This window comes from Crocodylus siamensis, chromosome 3 (assembly GCF_052110815.1).
Source record: "Crocodylus siamensis isolate JL-2025a chromosome 3, ASM5211081v1, whole genome shotgun sequence".
In the NCBI taxonomy this organism is placed as follows: domain Eukaryota; kingdom Metazoa; phylum Chordata; order Crocodylia; family Crocodylidae; genus Crocodylus; species Crocodylus siamensis.
In genome coordinates, this window is record NC_143397.1 from 32,710,796 (window position 1) to 32,732,923 (window position 22,128).

The 22,128-nt window shown below is 43.0% G+C and overlaps 1 protein-coding gene across 1 annotated transcript in view; it reads left to right on the top strand.

Annotated features, from left to right (window-relative positions):
- The window catches only part of ITGA2 (integrin subunit alpha 2), a 114,751-nt gene that overhangs the window by 17,069 nt on the left and 75,554 nt on the right, over positions 1–22,128 (top strand). Inside the window, exon 2 of the mRNA XM_090038060.1 lies at positions 4,450–4,573. Coding sequence (XP_089894186.1) covers positions 4,450–4,573 — 124 coding nt within the window. The remainder of the gene's footprint in view (positions 1–4,449; positions 4,574–22,128) is intronic.

Consider the following 22,128-nt stretch of genomic DNA (forward strand, 5'->3'; position numbering starts at 1 on the left):
CACCAAGCCTAAATCAAATACAATTTTAATAAAGTTAATATAAAACCAAAAAAAAATCATGCCTATTAGAAATCAGTGTGTGAAACACCCATTACGAGTGTGGCCCATTTGCTAGTGTTTCAGGCTACCAACATTGTACAGTTCATCCGGACTGAGCCTATCCCAATGTCGGTATCATGACTTACTAGTGGGTATAAGGTATGGCAGTTGCATGGACAGAGTTACTATCTTCAAGGTCACTTCCTGCTAAGTCAGACTGTCCGTCTGGAAGGAAGGTAAAAATTAGACACCACAGCTTTGAAAAGTGAGGGGTAACTTGTTTAGCCTAAGAGGCATGCCCTCAGCCAGTATAACAGACATTTCCACAGTTCAAGAGCAATACACTGATATCTAAGGCACTGTGTGTGAACCATTGCTGTACCAATGCTTGTCTTTAGGAAAGCTCTTCCAAGGATTCTGCATTTAGTATCACACTGAAGTGAAGCCAAGGTCACAGCAACAGCACACAGCAATTTCAGACCAGAAAGTGAAGGATTCCAATTTAAAGTGGCCAAAGAATGGGCAGAATGTAGTGACCAAAGTTGGAATTTGGCTAGGAAATTAGTTATAACATAGAAACATTACCACATCAAATCAGACTAGTGCTCACCATCTTGTTCAGTATGCTGTTATGAGTAACATTGAGCAGATGCTTTTGCAGAGGGTGCTGAAGATCGTAGATCAGCTGGAGTGTGCTAAGTCCTGCCTCCTGTTAACTGAGAGCAGCATGCATTATAGAGCAGCTTAAGTGTACCTTTTGCTGTGTACCTGTTCATTTTTTTAAAATTAGATTGATTGAACGCATACTTTCAATTAATTCTCCATATTTAATATTTCAGTGGCTACAGTTTCTATTTTTGAGCATCATATGACAAAGGCAAGTTGGTTAATTTTAATAGTCACTCCCAAACCTATTGATTGCATGGATCAGTTGCTTCCAATGTAAGCTTGAGTAGATGCACAGCCTATTTACTGAGTGCATTGGGCTTCATATCCTGATTTCTTATGCAGGTGTTAGAGGAGTAGTGTCTTTCTCTCTTCCCATACTTAAACCTTAGTAGAACTTTGTATATTTTGGACTCATATCTTTAATATTATTGTTTATTTTGAAAACTGGGGAAGCACAGCAAGGTAATAAAGGTGAATTAAAAATATATCACTGGTATATCCAATAACAGTCTACTACAGTGGGGAAGAATACAAATTGTTTACAAGTGACATTTTGCTGCACAGAAATGTCAGCTGTGTTGAGAATTTTTCTGTAACACAACCAAGTTTGACACCGTAGTAAGAGAATGACAGGAAGCCCACTAAAATCAAACACAATCTTTTCCCAACTATGCTGGAATTTGGATCATAAAATTAAATGAGCTCTATGTATTTCTAGAGCTCTTTTCCAATATTTTGTCTATAATCAGATAGATAGTTTGGATATTTCTTCACTTACAGTATTCAACTAGTAGAAGTATTCTTCCTCCATAGGGGAAGGCATGTAGTTGGCATGAGGGAAATTAGAATATGTACTCATGTTATAGGAAACTTTTAGTTTCTAAGGATATCAGTTTCTTTAGTCCATAATGAGAATCTTAAATGAAATGTTAGCTGATGGACTTATACATTATTTATGGGTTTTGACTGATGATAATATTAAAATAAACAGGATATCGTTTAAAGAGGTGGTTGAGATAAAGTGTCAGGAATATAAAACAGCATTATGATTGACACCAGCTTTACGGTAATCCAACTTTTCCACATAAAGTATTTTTTAAAATATATTTTTAAATGCTGGTGAGAGACCTGTGATCACTCTGGAAAGTATATAGAATATTATGGCTGTTCACGTCCTGTCTCCTCCACAATACGAGCCCTGTGCTTAATGACACAGGAAATTCTTTCATTTTTAACCATTCATCTTAATGACATCACTCACAGCAAACAGCAATTGTTTGCTTTCAAGAGATAATCTGCTGATTTTGGTTTAACTAATATATGATTTCCTGTTCTGAGTTCATGACCAAAAGAAAATAAATGTGCACACTGTGTTTTATTTCCTAATGTAGCATGTTATTTATTAGATTTTATTTAAATTTTATTTCAAGTTAATATTGTGCCTGCTGGCTTGACTTAAATATCACACACCGAGTATAGTGTATATTTTGATTATGCATATTCAGGTTGGTTAAGCCCCTTCTAATTTCTATTTCAAAGCAAGGCTTAGTCTTGGGACTTTCAAAAGATCAAGTAAATTAACTACTTGCCTGCCAAAAAAGACAAATGCCTGGAACTCTGATCTTCATTCTTATGCTAAGATTTTTAAAAGATGCCAAAGACTAAGAGAAATCCTGAAAGGATCCCACCTTAAATAACTCTTATGATATTATCCCTAAGAGAAAGGACCTTAAAATCGTTGATGTTAAAAAAGAAATTAGGGTGTTAATTCCAGCAATGGTGGGATTAATAGCAGCTCATCACCAGGGAAGAAGAATTAAGAAAGGGATTATGCATAGAACAAGTTGTTGCTTGGAAGCAAGGGACAGGAACTCTTAATGTCCTGTGCAGTGAGAAGACAACCTCCTGTCCCTCTTTGAACAGTAAGGGTTTCTGTCCCCTGCTCCCAACTTCTATTAAGGAGTTCCTTTCCCTAAGGTTGCTTGCAAGTCAGATTTACTGGGTCACCAGACACATTTCAGCTGCTAAACTGTAATATTCTAACCTTACTTCCAGGTAAGGGCTTGCATCCAGGTCTGCCCCTCCGTGTCTCTGAATGGCTCTAAGCATCTCTTTTCCTTCTTGCTATGAAACTACAGACAAGGTACTTTGGGTAGATGTGATATCTTTTATTAAGAACATTTTTTTTTAACTATTTAGCTGGTCTAATAAAAGATATCATATCTACCCAAAGAACGTTGCCTGACTATGTCCTAGACCAACACAAGTGCAACCAACAACTCATGAAACTACAGAGGTTTCCTTGATTTTTCAACTAAGCTGTTTTCTGTTTAGCCCACCAGTGTGAGCATTGTACACATTTATTGTTGATTTTTGAACTTATTAAAATAACTCTGTGGTGTCCAGGTATATGGGTACCATATATTTTTCTATTCATTATAGAAAGGGGCAGCATTGTCTTGTGCACTGAGAGTAGGAGTAGAAACCAGGATCTGCAAAGCCTAATCCTGGCCTTATCACTGACTTAAGTTGGCTTGGATAGATAACTCAGTTTATGACTGTCCGGCTAAAAATAGATGTCACCAAATGAAATGGATAGTAATTTGCAGACCCAATAGGATCAGGCCCCTGAAGCCCTAGAATCACCTGCCCAGGATGGCTGGAGAGTAGGGGCGGGCAATTATTTCAGGCAGGGGGCTGCTTACCCAGTTTTGGCAAGTTGTCGAGGACCACATGAGTAGCCCCGCCCCTTGATAGGTGCCCTGTCCCCTGGTCACCATCTTGGGACCAAAATGTCCCAATGTCTTGAGACTAATGCCTCAAGGCCAGCACTGGTGGCGTGTCCTGGCAGGGGTCTCTGGAGCTAGGCTGGGCTGCACCAGCAGGGAGAGGGGGGAGCTGGCCCAGCTCCCTAGAGCCCCTGCTGGCCAGGACCCTGTACTTCTGCTGCCCTGCCCTGGGCCCTGCTGGCACCGGCCCTGGGACACCGGTACAGGCCCTGTGCTCCCACACCCACTCACTCCCAGTGCCTCCCAGCCCCACAGTATGGCCCCGATCCCCAGCTCACTGGCAGGGAATGAGCTGGTGTGGAGCGTGGGGGAAAAGCAGCCACTTGCCTGCCTTGTGGCTCTTGCTCCCTGCTGCAGCTGCTTGCAGCCCACACAGGGCTGTCCTGAACAGGCACAGGTAGCCCCATGCAGGCTGCGAGCAGATGGTGGGCAAACTCTGGGTGGGCAGCCTGGAACCGGTACGTGGCCGGGCTACAAGCTGATCCTGAGTGGGGGAGGGGAAAGTGGTCCCTCGCCCACCCTGTGGCCGATGCCCCATGCTGCAGCTGCTCACAGCCCACGTGGGGCTGCCGTTGCCTGCTCAGGACAAGAAAGTATATTAAATTATATTTCTTGAATGTCTTTAATTAAGGTATGTTCACTTAAACACTTACATTGATGATACTGAAACTTTTGTTAAGCAATTCGCTAATGATTCAGGAGTCTCTGCCTGTAGTATTAGATATATCCAAGTTCTCATTTGGAAAGCCATTTATTATCATGTGTGGATAGATGGTCACTTTTGAGTAAGGGTGGGAGAAATACTGCTTTTATTGTTTGTGTCAAAGGCCACTTTTTAAAACTGATGTATCAAGATGACTTGGCACAGGGAGAATTTTGATCCCACTAAAATTAAGTTATTTCTTTAATTGTTATTCACGGTAATATTAATCATTCTGTTTAACTTTAACAGACATTCTTCAGAATTGCTGTGAAGCATACAATGTTGGGCTCCCAGGAGCAAAAATATTTTCTGGTCATTCAAATGAGCAGTTTGGATATGCAGTTCAACAGTTTTTAAATGAAAAAGGCAAATGGTAAGGATTTCAAATACTTCATTCTTTGTCATGGGGAAAGATTAAGAGACTATATGATTTAACTTTTCCTGTGTATAACCAATTGTAAAGCTCATTTGAATACAAATTGTGTTTATTCATTTGTCTTTTTAAAGGAAGCTTCTTCCTGGTAAATATTAATTTATTTGATGTACTAAATTTAATGTGGGAAGACATTCAAAGCATTTTTTTCTTGAAGAATATAATCTGATGTCATTAGATACCCATCTAATCTGATGTCATTACATACCTGTGTAATTAGCACAAACATTCTCTATATTTTATTCCTGTTGCTGCTCCTTGGAGTAAGTTGTGTCATTTTATGAAAGATTATATCCAATGATGCCATACGTGGCAGAGGCATAGCATTAAAAATGGAATACTTGGGATAAGGGGATACTTGAAAAAATGTTTGCAGAATTTTTTTTTATTTTTTATATTTTTACATACTGAGATATAATCTCTTTGGTGATAGTACAGTATTCTGGAAAAAACAAAGTGAAGAAAATATAGACAATACAGTCATTCATCTAGGAAAGTAAAATTCTGCATTAAAAAGTCCGTAAAGTAATAATCATATATAAACTTTGTTTAGTGACTGGTTGCGTGAATTTATAGTCTGAAAAGCGTAGAAAGGCTAGAATAAAAAAACAGATTTCCTAGATTCCTTATTACTTCATATTGCTTAAAGCATGGTTAGTAACGCAGTTGAGTGCCTTGGAAAGCTTTCACTTCCAGCTCCAACAGTTACCAGAAGAAATAATTTTGCCAGATGCATGAAGTTCACACTCATACATGCAATCTTCACAATGATCTTAGACCTCCTTATATTAATGGCATATCCAACTGTTAAATATTTCATGAATCTTGGAAATTAATTATTCTGTTTTAACATTGCTGAGAATACAGTTGTGGATCTGGGAAATGATTCAGTTTTCCCACTGGAAAATCAAAAGAAAATTTTGCAAAGTCAGAATTTTCAAAAATTGTTTTTTATTTTTACAGAAAGTGTATTTTTGTCCCAAACAGTCATTTGAGTACAAAACTCCATTTCCGTTCAGGGTTAGGATTCAAGGTTTAAATCCTAGTACTTATTCTAGTAAAGTGCCCTACTAAAACCAAGATATAGAGCCAACTTACCTTCCATTCCCTTCCTAATGAAGATGATCCAGCCAGAAGGAAAGAATCATGAAAGGAAGAGAACAAGACAAGGGAAGGCAGATTATGTGGACCAGGGAGGAGGGTATTGCCCTAAAATAGAGAGAATTTTGGGTCTGGCCACTGTTAACATCTGTTAATGGGCAGATGTAACATTGCAGTAAGGGCTACCAAGAAGAGTGTTGGAGTGATAACGCAGCCTGGCTTAACTCCTGTCTTAAACCAAAGGGATCTGTGCTAGATCCATTACGAGAACCACCACTTGCATACTATCATAGAGAAGGCAAAGAATGGTGATGAATTTCAGTGGGCATCTGTACTTTTCGAAAGATTCTCCACAGTGCTTTTCAGTTGACAGAATAGAGGGCTTTGATGAGGTCAAAAAAGGACAGGTAGAGAGGCCTCTCTACATGGCCACCTTTGTGTACACAAGCTGAAAATGATACAAATGTATCAAAACATCTCCAATTTTAACAGTATTTCATTCAGGGTTAAAGTTGGAGCAGTTTTGCTGTGTATGTATCAACAACACATAACTAGGGACCTACTGAAATCGCAGTGGAAGTAAACTGTGCAGTGGCTCTTTTAATCTTGCCTATTTTGCTGTACGCTCCCCCTGCCCCTGATTGGCAGAGGGGTCCTGCCACTTGCTGCTGATTGGCCAGGAGGCAAGAACCAGGATTTTAAATATGCCACCGTTTTTGCCTCCTAGCTGATCAGCAGTGAACAGGGGGCTGCTGGGGCTGAGGTTGGTGGGGGGTGGTTGCATGCTGAACTGAGCAACATTAAAGGAGCTACTGCACCTCGTTCCATCATGATTTCAGTAGGTCCCTACACAACTGTTGGAACATTACAGCTGCTGTGCACACCAAATCAGCCACTCCCCTTTTGAAACCATTCCAAATGTATGTGTCCAAACCCAGAAGAAGCAAGGGCTTATACTCCTGCGACAACAGTATTCACTCTCTGAGGTATAGTGTCATGCACTTTTGCATGTTTTCCTTCTGTAACTAAGATACTTCCCTTCTTGGCTGCTCAGTGACCTAGCCTTAACAGCTAGGTATTCACTCCCACAAAGCTGATGGATAGTTTTTCTAATGCAGTGTGGTGCATCAGCAGTCAAGTCGAGTCCCTAACCATGTAGTTTCTGGGCAGAGGTTAGGCTGGATAGATGCACAGCCATGTATTAAATCATGGTCATGATTTTGGGTTTTTCCTGTTTTGCAGGGGATTATGTTATGTTTTTGTGTATCTACAGCATAATTGGATTTGGGGACCTCCCTAAGGCAGGCAGGACTGAATAATTTCCAAACTGATACCGTGGGAGACAGTCATAGAGCACAGAACAGTAGCTGTATACCTGCAATTCAGTCCATTACATAACATGAAATATAATGACTTACATGACTAAAAATTGCATACATCCCTTGAGTCTTGGAAATGGAATTTGGACTGCCATAGAATATAAAATAAGAACCACACCTTACCATGGGGTTATGCTCCAGAAACTTTTATTTAACGAAAGAAAAGTTTGTTGTTTGCTAAGTTGTGAGGAAAAGAAATCAAAGAGTTAAATAAGTGCAAACCAATGTATTGGATAATGTCTTTTCTTAATACCTCTTGACCACAAACATAAGGCATTAGTAGTATTGGATGTTCAACAACATATTAATAATTCAGTATTTAGGTATTGATGTACTGATCTACATCAAGCTGATATTAAAACTTATTTATGGGATATTTTGTGGTTTTCTGTTTATAGCAGTGAATTGGAAACCATTTATTTATCTGCCTGAGAAAAGACTAGGAGAAAACCATCTTCAGATATGTAAAAGATGCAAAGAGGAAGGTCATAAACTATCATTCAGATCCACTGGGGATAGGACACAAAAGGCATGTCTACACATCACCCTATGGGGCTGTATAGTGAATTATGGTGACATAGCAATCACATATGTCTACATGTGATCACAGCTACATTGCTGTAGCAGCATGCTCCCCAGGTATAGCACACTGCTATGAGGACATTGTGGTGAAATCTACCCATGCACCATGCACACAGTGCAATTACTACCCATACTGTATTGTGCTTTAGTGTTTCCAAAATGAAATACTAAAGCACGGCACCATAGCAACGTCACGGTACGACGATGTGTAGATACTCCCAAAATAACAGGAATAAATCACAAGAACTGTTTACATTGGTTATCAGAAAAAAAATCTTTCTTACTGTAAAGGTTGTTAGGCACTGGTATGAGCTATCTAGGGAGGCTGTGGAATCTGTAGCATTGTGGGTTTTAAGAGCATGGTAGACAAATATCTGTCAGGTATGGTTGATCTTGTTATGTGACAGGATGGATTAGATGACCTCAAGGTCATTTTCATCCCTGTTACCAATGGCTCTATGATCTGAGATAAAGGTTCAGATAAACCTTCTATATGCTGCTGACAGTGAAACAAAGACAGAAAGTTAGATACCCAACCCTACTTAGCAAAATATGCATACAGCCATACCAGAGGGGAATTCTGCTAGGCCTGAAATGCAAGGTGAATCACTTGCCTTAGCACAGCACCCTGCTCAAGCTATTACTGCTTTGAGCTAGCTAGAGTATCTTTTCATTGGGACCTTGATTTCTCTAACTACAATTTCTTTTTTTATGTCATTTAGATCTCATCCTTTCCACATTTTTATCCTGTAGATATGGGAGGTAGCCAGGAACTAAAATGGAGGGGAGAGTACAACTTTTCTTCCTGTGCTGAAAACATAAGGAGCCCCTCTCTCTGGCATGAATAAGCAGTGGGCTGTGGTTAGTTTGCACTTCTCATTAACTGACTCCTCATGCTGTTTCTCTTTATTGTAACCACAGATTTTTATCTCAGCAACATAGCTCCTATGGTTCCCTTTTACTGTAGAAGTGTTGAAGAACAGTGTTTGCATTCACTTAAGATGAATTTGTTTCTATGAATTCTGCAGACACTGTAGTTTCCAGAGCAGAAAGTTGTGTGTGCAATCCTTTTATCAGTTTTTTTTATTCTTACTGTGGCAAGCACAAGACCCAAGCCTTAAACAAACTAGTTTTATATTAGGTTTCTGTATTATGTTAGTCTTAATGCTGTGAAAATGTTACCATATTTACTTGAAGGATATGCACTGGTGTTTCTGGGACACAAAGCAAGTTGATCCTTGGTATACATCTTTGTATATACTCTCCCTAACTTTTCTACAAAATAATAGAATATTAATATTATGAAACTGTAAGTGCTGTTTGCAGATGAGCAGTTTTGCATCCCCATTGTTCTCTAATGAAGGCCTGATTAGCCATTCTCTCACAAGGGTCAGGTGAATTTTATCTCTAGTTTTCCTGATTCATCCCCTTCTATTCAACAAAAAAGTTCTCTTTTTCAGGAAGGCATCAGAAATGTTAACTAGAGCACTCACCATTTTTTTTTGTTTGTTTCTAGACTATTTTCTTTTTCAGATGCAAGAAAGAAATGTCCTGTTCTTGCATCTGAACACAATCATTTTTGTTTCATTAGATCATTATTTTATGGTTGCACAGCACCCTGGTAGCCCTTTTGTTGACATCAGTGTCTAAGAGGTCAATATACAGATTTTATACCTTTCATTAGATTGTGCCACTGAGCTCTGGTATAAATGATGTATTTACCATTATATTCTTTAGGCAGAAGACACCCACTGTACAGCTGGCATTGGACACTTGTAAAAACTGTACTCAAGTACAACTCCACAATCTAGGTACAGACAGTCAAAAAGTCTGGGGCTAAATTGATTTAGTCTTTGCAGGTTAGTCTAAGATGCATAAATTAAACTGAAACAGAAGTGAACAGACATTTACCTTTGCTTCAGGAAATGCAGCCACATGCCTGCAGTGGCTCAGGCCAGAAGCTGGGGGGCATTAGAACAAAGCTGTCTGGCTGTGTGTTCACTTCCTCTTCCTGCTGCCCCCAAGGTCTCTGAGATTTGCAGTCCAGAATTACAGCAGCAGGACTCTACAGGGTTGCTCATTACTTCCTCCTTCTGTTTCCAGGTGCCTCTGGGATTTGTAGTCCACAGCTGCAGCCAGCAGTAACTTTCAGTAAGTTTAGCCGGGCAGAGCAGCTGAGTTCTTGGGGGAAGGAGAGGGTTTAACTGGGGGATGGGAAGAATAATCCCCCTCCCTGGCCCTAAACCCCAGCCAAGGTTTGAATAGACTGGGCTGCAACCCCAGCTAGGCTTGCTCCACCCCCTTGTCAGTCAGCCCTCACTGCCCAGTCCAGAGCTGCAAAGCATGCTGGGGGACTGTGATTTAACTTGAACCAGGAAAGGGTCTGGGATAGAAGTTTCCTAAACTGGTTTGACCCAATTCAGTTAAGTCTGATACTACATTCAGCCAGGTTTATCTTAAACCAGTTTCTGCCATTTTGAAACGGGTTTATGTGCACTGAGCTCCTGTTCTGTTCCAGGTTTAAACCAGATTCTGATCACTTAAACTGCTCTGATTTGATGTGTAATTTATATCCCCAGCCAAGAGAAAAGACTTTTCAGGAGCCAGTTCAATGATTTTCTGCTGCGTCTAAGAAACACCTTACTATATTCTGCTAAAAGTCCATTCCTTATATTTTTGCTTTGCTTTTGATAATATAAACTACACAGCAGTGTATATATTTGTGTGTAGAGTAAAAAGGAATCTCACAAATTTCTTTTAGGGAAAGGAAAAAGAATCATACATGACAATTGCTTCTGGGAGGTATTCAGGCACTATATACCGAAATCCCAGAGAGAGCAAAATTTGGGAAAAATAAGGATATGCAGATATTTTCCTTTTGGGAAGGTAGTAAGAATACATCTGGGAGAGGAAGACAGGTCATTTGGGAGAAGATGTAGGACTTCAGACAGAGAGAAGAACCAGTGGATGAGTGTTCATTTATGGAGTTAACTTACCACAGGGTAAGTGGGCAGGCATCTGCTATCTAAAGTACTAGCAGCATGCATGACTGCAAACTGGGATATTCACAGAAGTCAAAAGTGCAAAGGTTAAGAGTTCATTATGGGCAGGAGGAATCTAAAAGCAGAATCTAAATGAGTCAGCAGAAACTGAAACTGGAAGGAGCAATCGACAAGCGTGGACAAAATGTAGGTTACAGGTGACAGAGTATAATGTTATAACTCAAGCTAAATCAGTCTAAATATGAACAGTTGAAGTCTCTTCCTGTGGTGAGAGAGCTTCTAATAGAAATGAAGAGGTGAAGTACACATTTGATTTTTGATACTCTTATAAATTTGATAATCTTGTATATATCCCAATTTCAAAAGTGAGACTTCATCATCTTAAAAGTCTATGCCGGAAAGACTGTTAACAATATATTATTGAAATTAATAAGGCTAATTTAATTTGTCATACTGATGCTTTTTTTTCTATCCCACAAACAGTAAGTCAATTATTAAAATGCTGTCTTTAAGGCAGTCTGAGAATACTACCAGTAGTAGATTAAAATTCTAATCTAATAGTTGCTCTAACAATGCCTGTTTACATTTGTGACTTTATTGTTATGGCATGTGGTAGTTTTTAATATTTTTATAATTGTGCGTGCTTCTTGATTTGATTTCATAGATGTTTAGGGTCAGGAGGGACCTCAGTAAATCATCGAGTCCAACCCCCTGCCCTGGGCAGGAAAAAGCATTGGGGTGAGATGACAACAGCTAGGTGCTTGTCTAGTCTCCTCTTAAAGACCTCTGAAGTAGGGGAGAGCACCACCTCCTTTGGAAGCCCACTCCAGATTTTGGCAACGCTCACAGTCAAGACAACTTTCCTAATGTCTAATTTAAATCTGCTCTCCCTGTTTATGGTCATTATTCCTAGTAACCCCAAGGGATGCCTTGGTAAACAGAGTATCCCCTATTTCTTACTGCTCCCCTCTGATAAATTTGTAGACTGCTACAAGATCTCCTTTCAGCCTTCTTTTGCAGAGGCTGAAGAGATTCAGATCCTTCAGTCTCTCTTCAGAGGATCTTACCTGTAAGCCCATAACCATTGGAGTAGCCCTCCTCTGAACCTTCTCAAGGTTATCCACATCCCTGTTGAGGTGCAGTGCCCCGAACTGGACACAGTACTGCAGCTGTGGTCTTACCAATGCTGCAAGGAGGGGAAGTATCACCTCCTTAGACCTGCTCGTGATGCACCTTCTAATGCATGAAAGAATGCGGTTGGCTTTACTTATCACTTTATCACATTGATTGTATACTATAACAGAGTGGTGCTCAACCTTTTTGCCTGATGGGCCAGATGGGCAATGCCTGGTTCAACCATGGGCTGCGTGGTTGTTTTAATTCAGTGCCTGGGTCTGGCACGGCGGCCATCATCCAGCCATGGAGCGATCAGACGGCTTTGCCCTGCAGTGTGGGAAAGGGGCTTCACTAAGTCTTGCATAGGGGAGAAAGGGGTTGGGACCCAGCACAAACCCAGCCCTTCAGGGGGAAGGGGGCATAGTCCAGCCTACCTGTGCCTGGAAAGAAGGGGGCATGGCCCAGTCTCAACCTGCCCCCACAGGGGAAAAAAGGGCATGACCCAGCATGGCCCATGAGGAAAATGGGGTGTGGCCTGGCCCCAGCCCAGTGCCATGGGAAAAAGAGGGTGTGGTCTGGCTTTGCAGGGAGGAAAGGGGCATGGTCCAGTTCCAACCTGGCCCTGTATGGGGAAAGGGGCATACCTCTGACAAGGCATGCAGGGACTTCGGTTTGGGAATTCGGCAGGGGGTGGGTGGCTATATTAATGGCCACTGTTCCCCTGCCACCTGTGGAGAGCCCTGTGGGCCACAAATGATGGTTCTGTGAGCCACATTTGGCCTGTGGCCTGGATCACCCTTGCTATAAGACACTGGGGTAGGGAAGGTTAGATTGTGGGTTTCTGCACATACATGAATAATGTATGCCCCCCGGCAGTGGCAGCAGCAACCAGGGACCTCCCGCAGACACTGCTGATGCTGTTGGTGGCAGGGGCATAGGGGATGGTGAGTGCTTACCGGGGTTGGCAATCACCCAATATTACCGCAGGCAGTGTCAGCAGTGGCCAGCGGCGATTGCTGACCGCCTGCAGATGCTGCTGGCAGTATCCAACAGTGTTGGTGGTACCTTTTCATAGGGGGTGCGCCGCCACGCTCCAGGGGTGCACATGCACCTGCACACCCCCTACGCATCGCCAGTGTGCCCGTAGCACAAAATGGGCTGTGAAGAATTGATCAATTTGCTTACAGAAGATGCATTTGAGACATTCAGTGCAAGCCCCATTGGCTATAGATTTCCTGCCGAGAACTGCCACCCAGAACAGCAAAGAAACCCAGTTTGGAAATAACTTGAAAAGGTGACCTCAGTTTGTACCCTAGGCTGACAAAGAGATTCAGACTCAAGAGAAAATGGCATGAACCCTAGAGGGAATTTCCTAGAGGGAATTCATAAACCTCTTTGCTCACATGGATTCTGCTTAGGCTGGGTCTTGTCTTTCTGATACAAGAACTAAGCCCACTCAGTTAACTAGTAAATACCGTCTTGTTTGAGAGAGGTTGCCACGTTTTGTGAAATGCAGCATTCTTCTCTTTACAAAGGTGAAGACTCCAAGAACAGTGTCAGTTTGAGCTTATTAGACTATGGAAATAGCAAGGAATGCTATAATCTAAAGACCTACTCTCTATAGGCAGTCAAAGATGAGAGGCTGAGAGCTATAGGACTCTTCAGCCTGGAAGAGCTCAGGCTCAGGGGTGATCTGGTGGCCACCTATAAGTTTATCAGCGGTACTCACCAGGATCTGGAGGAACGCCTGTTCACCAGAGCGCCCCAAGGGATGACAAGGTCAAACTCCTCCTCCGGGACCATTTCAGGCTGGACATAAGGAAGAACTTCTTTACTGCCTGAGCCTCCAAGGTCTGGAATAGACTGCTGACAGAGGTGGTTCAAGCACCTACTTTGAATACCTTCAAGAGAAATTTGGATGTTTATCTTGCTGGGATCCTATGACCCCAGCTGACTTCCTGCCCCTGGGGCAGGGGGCTGGACTCTGATCTTCCGAGGTCCCTTCCAGCCCTAATGTCTATGAAATCACCACTGCTGCAGGCCTGGGAGGCCCAGTGCTGGCCCCAGCCTCCCCTACCCAACCCGTGGTAACTTATCATGTGCCAGAGGGCACATGGCACACACGTTCCCCAGGGACAACTAGTGAAGGCACAAGGTGTCCCACTGCTAATTGTCCTTAGGGAAACAAACATCCATGCTCATGTGGACACAGCCACTAAGGCATAAGTTCAGGCAGTCAAAAAGCCAGAGGCTGAATAAATTCAACCTTCTCAGGCTAGTCTAAGCTGCGTAGATTGAACCAATAAGCAAGTGAACAGACATTCACTTTTGATTCTGAAAATGCAGCCACAAGCCTGCAGTGTGGCCCAGGCCAGAAGCTGGGGGCACTAGAGCGTGCCTCCCTACTCCACTGTAGCAGACAGCTTGGGCCAAAGCTAGTGCACCCACCCTGGAAAAGGTTTGCAGTGGAGGTGCAAAGCATCCTGAGATGCTGGGAAACTGTGAGTTAACTTGACTCTGGAGGTAATGCAGAGAAGTTCAATAAATCGATTTAACCTAAATCAGCTAAGTCTGATATTGTATCCATTTGTGTTTATCTTAAACAAGTTTCTGCCAGTTTATGTACACTGAACTTCTGTTCTGTTACATAAATGAACTAGTTTCTGGCCACTTGTACCAGTTTATATGTAATTTCTATCCCTAGCCCAGATGCTTCACTGGCACTAGATTCAAGTGGGTATTTAGAGAGATTGGAAAAGGCTGGCAGTCTCAAGCAGTAGCCCTCTCTGGAATCCTTGACACTTTAATTGAAGTCTGGTCATAGCATTGTTGTAGCGTTGGTGGTCCAGGGAATGTGAGAAGCAAGGTTTGTTTGGTAATATTTAGTTGGTTCAATAAAAGATAAGCAAACCAAAAGAAAAGCAACAAACCTTGCTTCTTGCTTTAATTGGATACAGTTATGTCTGTGTGAGATTCTTGTTTTAGGAACAAGAAATGACATGGCTTCTGTGTTTCTTCTAATACAGTAGCAATACTGAAGTGAGATTTTAGAAGCTGTAAGTTGTCAGTCCCATTTTAAATGTAAATTCTATAAGAAGTGGTGGTATGGCATTGTATTGCTTGAGTTGTGGCAAATACTACAAAAATACAAACAACAGTATTCATGTTAGGCATCTGAGGACATTTTTGTGGATGCCTGTATAAGACCAGGTGCTCCCTGAAAGACGGTACCTGCACCTGGTGCCCTCTTACTCCCCCCTAGTTAAACTACTGGTCACACAAAGCAAACATTTAATTGGTGAATCTAAAAGAACCTCTACTTGGGAAATTGTGTTTGCTATAATTTAAAAATAAGCTCTTCATGATACTCTCATAAGCTTATCCAGCTTTCTTTCACCATTCTTTATGCTTCATGTGCATCATATTTGCTTTCCTTGTTTTAAAAAGACAATCTCTACACTAGGCAAGCCTCAAATCTGATGTCATATTTCTGTATTTACCTAGTTGTTTTCAAAATTTCAACAATTCCTATAATAACCAAGCATGAAATAGGAAATGTGCCCAACTAGAGGAAAACATAGATTTCCTTTAAAGGAAGCAAGAAATAAGAACACATGAGCAAAATGTACAGTATCATTTTAGAGCTGATTTTATAAATAAAGTAGGAGATGATATAAAAGCTATTCATATGAGTTTGGACTGAGGGATAACAAGTTAATTCACTTGAATTAAAAATGAAGGATAAATAGAAGCAACTAAACCTCTTAATTTCAAAAGGGTAAACTGATAAACTAAGAATACTGCTTAGAGAAATCAAGTGGACTGAAGATCTTCAGGACTTGAGTGTTCAAGTGGCTTGGAATTTTTTGAAGTAAAAGGTACACCTGCAATCTGAATCCCTGTAATAGGCTTCAGTTTCTCTTTAGTGTTTTCTGTCTTCTGTCAATCACCTGGGACTTAGTAAGCATTTTGGCTTCCTAGTTGGTTACCCCCCTCGCTTTTGCCCACCAGGTCTTTGTTGGTAGTTATCGTAAGTTAGGAGGTGGCCCTCAATTTGGGCAAGAATGATGCAAGGTGTCTGTCCTCACTCTAGTGAACACCAAAGTGCCCTCAGTTGACTCAGTCAGTGGTCTAACCCTGTTTTTGAAATTACCTGCCAGTTCATAGATTCACAGACACTAGGGCTGGAAGGGACCTCAGAAGATCATCAAGTCCAGCCCCCTGCCCCAGGGGCAAGAAGTCAGCAGGGATCATAGGATCCCAGCAAGATAAGCATCCAAATGTCTCTTGAAGGCGTTCAATGTAGGTGCTTGAACCACCTCCAGTGGCAGTCTATTCCAAACTTGAGGGCTTGGACAGTAAAGAAGTTCTTCCTTATGTCCTGCCTGAAACAGTCCTGGAGAAGTTTGTGACTGTTTGATCGTCAGCTCTTGGGGCGCTCCGGTGAACAAATGTTTCCCCAGATCCTGGTGAGCACCCCTGATAAACTTATAGGTGACCACCAGATCACCCCTGAGCCTGCGCTTTTGCAGGCTGAAGAGTCCCATGGCTCTTAGCCTCTCATCATAAGGTCTGTTTTCCTGATCTTTGATAATGCGCGTGGCTCTTCTCTGCACTCTCTCAAGCTTCTTCACCAGGGCTTGGACTGCTGCATAAATTCTGTTTGCTCAGGGCTGCAGTCCTCCCTAAGACTGTTCCTTAGGCCACCATACCAAATATCATTGGGCTGGGCTCTCGACTGGTCTTGTTGACTTGTGTTAGTCCCCCTTCTTGGCCTGTTTATAGTAATCTACTACCTCCATCACCACTAGTTCTACTAGCATGCAAAACAGCCTGTTGTACTAGTCCTGGGGTCCTGATAGCCCACTCGCACAGAGTCCTGGAGGCCAGGTGGCCCACTTGCATAAGGCTGGGAAGCAATGAGGATCTGTTTCCCCGCATACAGGTCTGAGAAGTCCTCAAAATCTGCTGCCCCACAAACAGGTCAATATCCAATGACACCAAAGAGTTTCACATGACTTGATTTAATTTAATAACAAAAAGACTCAAATAACTTAGCAGCAGAAGGGGCCTTTCCTTTAAGCATGCCCCTTTCAAAATCAAGGTGGAAAGACTATTTTTTTAAAATAGCAACAAATTCTTCAGTTATACAAATAAGGAGAGGACAAGGAAAGGTGAGGGTGAAGTTTTAAATTAAGATAATTTAGGTCTGGGCCCAAAATCTAAATAATCTGTTTTCAAGATACGTAGGCAGATGATGTAGGCAAGGACAGGATGGCTAATCCACTGCCCCCACCACTGCCTGTTCTATTACTGCCCCCACTTATCACCTCTGTAGACCATCTGCAGTAGTAAGGGGGATGAATTTAAGATGATCCTCCAACAATTAGATTCCATACATGAAAAATTTTAATAAAGTTTATCATTTTTTCTTGTATAGAATCTAATTTTGGGGGTTGTCTTAAATCCAAGGTCATCTTGTATTTGGGTAAATACATTATAAAAAGGTAAGTCTGGAAGATATTTCCCTAACCACTAGGCTACTGATCTGAAACGTCCTCCTTTATTTGGCTCCTAGCAGCTCCATGTGCAGGGCACTCTTTTCTGTTTCATCACAGGATGAAATAGAATCAAAAACTCTGTGCAAGTGCCAAAGACTTTAGTTACAGGGTTGCATAAATGCTATTTAGGTGCATAATGTGAAATAGCAGTCTGCTGCAATAGGCAGCACTGCTGTACTATGGACAGATCCATGTTCTGCCTGGAACCCCATAATCAGTTCTTTATGTGGACCTCCCACAAAGCAACACAAAGTGAAAACTTTAACCAAAAAGGAAACTGTCATTGTAAAACCAAATCAAAAGAAAATGAGAAACTGAAAGGTAGACTTGGGGACATACTTAAGATCTAGAACTGAATTTAACTTTTGGAACCAATTTGGTTTCAAGTTGATGCTTTCTAAATAGTTTAAATACCACATTACATGCAGCCTGTACATATTTGTATGCTTTTTCTACATTTCCCAAAAATAAAGTTCATTTAAACATCCACGTGACAATCTAACCTAATATTAAATAAAGAAAACAATCCCAGCAGATCTTGGAAATAACCCACATATTTCTCTAGCTTTGTCACACAAGATACTGTAATTAAATATCTAGGCTGCATTGGAGTCATCATGTAATGATGAGTTATGTCTAAATAAGACATTTACAATGCACAAAATATTTATATTCACACAAAAACTGACAGAGAGCAAGAAACAAGCAAAATGAAAACATTCAATAAAGATCTCAGCACTTAGACAATTGATTCCCCATCAGTCTAATATCTATATTAACAAGCCACTGTTCTAATCCGTGATTCTCAGACTATTGGTTATCAGCAAGTCTGAGGTGAAAGGATTGCTAATCTGCCCCACTTCCTTATTGCTAGTCTGCCATAGGAGCTAATTGGTTCCTCCAAGGCCACAAACCTCTGTACTGCCATCTGTCTCTTTAAAACACCTTGGACTTATATCAACACAGGGAAAATAAATCCTGATAGAAAATGGGTTAACACATTTTTGAGCTGTCATGATGTTAGATACAACTCAGCAGCCAGCCGTACTTAAGGAAGTATTACTTTGTCATTGTCATCTCTCAGATTTTTACTGAGAAACTTCTTTAGCTGGCACAAACTTCTAAAATTAAAAGCAAGTAAAACCTAGATATGGCAAAATAGAACCATAAGGCTTATCCATATAGTTTGACCAAAATATGATTTATCATTTGTGTACTTTCTAAGGCTAAGTTTACACTGTAGTGTTATCCCCAATGATTGGCACCTGGATCAGAGTATCCAGAGAAGCATAGCATGGGTATGTGCAGCCACATTGCAAAGCCCTATCTGAAGCTGTACTCTCATTGTTTATGCACTTACTCACGTGTGTCTGGAGATATAGTTAATAGGGTTTTTTTGCTCTGATATGCTCTAAATATTTCCCAGACAATTTATGGAAGAACTTGCCTCCTGTTTGGAAAAATTGTAGAAAGAGGACTAGAGGATTATTTGGCAAACAACTGATTTACCCTTTGCAATGTCTAAAAGGGCAGACTCCAGCCTGAATGCAGACTGTGTTCTACTCTGAATTGACTTGGGATTAGTAATGGTGCCATAATACTTGTGTAGATGCCTGACTACAGCAAAATCTGCTCCCGGTCAGCCGTGCACCAGGGATGGGAGATAGCTCCCTGCCCCCCGGAGGTGCCTGCTGCTGGTGCAGGCTCTGCCACAGGAGCCCAGGCGGGGACCATGTCCCCCTGCCCCAGCAGCAGAGAGCTTCAAGCCTCCTGCTCTAAGATTGTGATTGGGGAGCAGTGGCTGGCAGATCTTTGCCACTCAGCCTGGGCCCCTGGGAGTTCCTTGCTGGCAGGTTTTTGGAGCTTGTTCCCTGCCCAGCTCCACAAGCATGGAGCTGCGGTGAACAAGCTTCCCAGCCTGTTTCCCCCCAGCTCCACACTCATGGAGCTGTGCAGGGAACAAGCTCCCCAGCCCCTGGCCTGCATGCCCAGGTGGAGACAATGTCCCTTTGCCCCAGCAGCAAGGAGCTTCCAGCCCCCAATCGCAATCGTGGAGTGGGAGCTGGGACCTTGTTCCCAGGCCCCACTCTGCAATTGCAGTTGCAGAGCAGGGGCTAAGAGCTTCCTGCATGGGGACAGTTCCCTGCCCAGCCTGGAGCTGGCTGGGACCTGTCTCTGACTGGGACAGTTCTCAGCCAGCCCCAGGCTGCTAGGAGAAGCATGTGCAGCCTGGAGGTGGCTGGGGACTGTCCTGTTTTAGGCAGTCCCCAGCCAGTTCCAGGCTGTACATGCAGACTTCTGCACACAGCCCAGGGCTGGCTGGGAACTGTGCCGGGCATGGGAAGTCCCAGCCCTGTGCCCTGATCTGCCAGTGGAGCGAGGTAGCTGCTAGCTGCCCCACCAGAAGATTGGGGCAGGGGGCTGGATCCACCCCATTTCTGCAGCTCTTTCCAAGCCCTGTGGTGCTGATCAGGGAGCCAGGGCCAGGAGCTCCCTGTTGCCAGAGCAGGGGGACATTGTCCTCACCCCAGCAGCAGGGAGGCCCCTCAGACTAGGAGACAGCCTCATCCAGTGCTTCCTGTCAGCCCCTGAGTTAGAAGCTAAGGGGAGCCTGCAGTTCTCCCCAGTGGTGGCAGGGGCTCATTGGAGGGCTGCAGGGAACCGGGTGAAGATCTTCTCTTTAATCCTCTCATGTGTAGACACATGCCTGAAAACCCTTACTCCGGCTTGGTTTACACCAGAGTAAATGCATGTGTAGACACGCTCAGTGGTTCTCAAGCTTTTTATACTTGAACACCCCTCAATGGACTTGAGACATCCCCAGAAAATGTCAGCTTTTAGTTGCCCTTGTTTTTTGACTATAGAAAAATAAATAGAGCAGTTCTTCTGTTGCAAAGAACTCAGACCACAACAGGCCAGAATGTTTTTCTTCTTTCATATGACAAAAGCGGTGTCCATATCTTTATCTTTGTGCACTTTGGCATTTTTTCAATTCGGGAGCTCTTGGCTGTCAGAGATGTTACCAGGGATCACCACATGGAAGTGGCTCTTGTTGAGCCCCAGAATATTTTTGATACTATGGATTCCTCCTTGAAATCTCTGGGTTTATCCTGTGAATCATGGCTGCTGATAGACATGGGAACCCCCGCAGTTTCCCAGAAGAGGCATCACATCAGTTCAACCCAATTCCCCAGTGTCTGTATAGATTGTATGCTTCAGCAGGGCTTTTTGGCACTTTTATCTAATAGCAGATTCAACCTACAGATTGAGCCTCTTCTGGGCACGGACTGGGGATTGGGCCCGCCACGGAGTTCTGGGTTGACATACACTCGCGGAGGGCTGCCCGGGCCCCTGAGGTGCTGGGATGCACCAAGTTGAAAGTAAAGCACTATTTTTAAAAAAATTTTTACATTTTTGTAAGTAGCCCATGTTTACACATCTAACAGTGCTAACATTGTATGGTACTCCACAGCATCCTTGAAAGGATTTCAAAGGATCCCTGGCTGGGAATTGCTGGTCTAATACCTGACAATTATGGGGTTTCACCTGGCTACAATTTTGGGACTTATCTGGTTTGTATGTGTACCCAGGCACCACATATCAGCACAGCCTTAGTGAGCATGCTTAGTGGTGTGTGTAAGTGCCTAAAACAGCAGTGGCATGGCTGTCCAGCTGCCATTTAGGCATGCAAGGGGAAAAAGGATTTAGCCCTTGGAGTCTTTACTGTGGTGGGGGAAAAGTATCATTAACCAAAGGTTTCAGATGGCCAGAGAGGCAGGTCATGTTGCCCACATGGACAACATGTAAGCTTCATTTTTCCTTTTTGACCTCAAGTCCATAAATACTCTCTTCAGGTTGATTAACAGAAGTAGTTTGTTTTGGAGAGACTCCTTCTGTCATTGTAAGTGCATGCTGGTTGCATAATCCCCAAAGAGTAAAGTGTCTAACAGGAATATAGGTTCTTTTGGTCTCAGTGGCTAGGGACAGACATTACACATAAACCAATTTAAGTGACCAGAAACTAATTTTAATAATGTCTGTAACAGAACAGACACTCAGTGCACGTAAACTGGTTTCAAAATGGCCGAAACTGATTTGAGATAAACCTTAACTGATTTGGCTCAAACTGGTTTATGCAATGTCTGTCCCAGACTCCTTACTAGTTTATAATAAACCAGAGACCCCCAGCATGCTCTCTGGGCTGGGCGGGGCTCTCTGCTCCAGCCACAGGGCTGGCCCCACCTCTCTGCTCTCTAGCCAGACCAGGGACCACCCTAGCAGAGACACTGGCCAGCATGTTAAGGCAAATTGGGCAGGGGCGGGGTTAATTCTTTCCTCCTTCCCCTCTTACCCCACTGAAGATGAGGTCAGCCTGTCTGCTGGGGAGCAGAGGGGAGGGGGCTGCAGCAGTGGCCCCTAGAGCTGGCAGACCCTGGCTGCAGGGAAGGGAGGAGGGAGGAATTAATCCTTCTCCCTGACCCCTTCACCTTAATGGGCCCATGCTGGGCTCTGTTCCATGCTGGGGGGGAGGACTCTTACCACTCTTCCTCCTCCCAGGGAGGGGAGGGAAACCTGTGAAATGCTGGATGAGGACTCTTACTGCTCCTCCTTCTCCTCCCCTTCCTGCCCCCACTGCTGTGGGGCTGGGAGGGTGGGACTTCATGCAATGCTGCCCAGCCCCAGGAGTGGGGGGCAGGGGAAGGCTCTGTTCCATGCTTGGGGGAACTCTTCCCCTTCCTCTTCCCAGAGAGGCA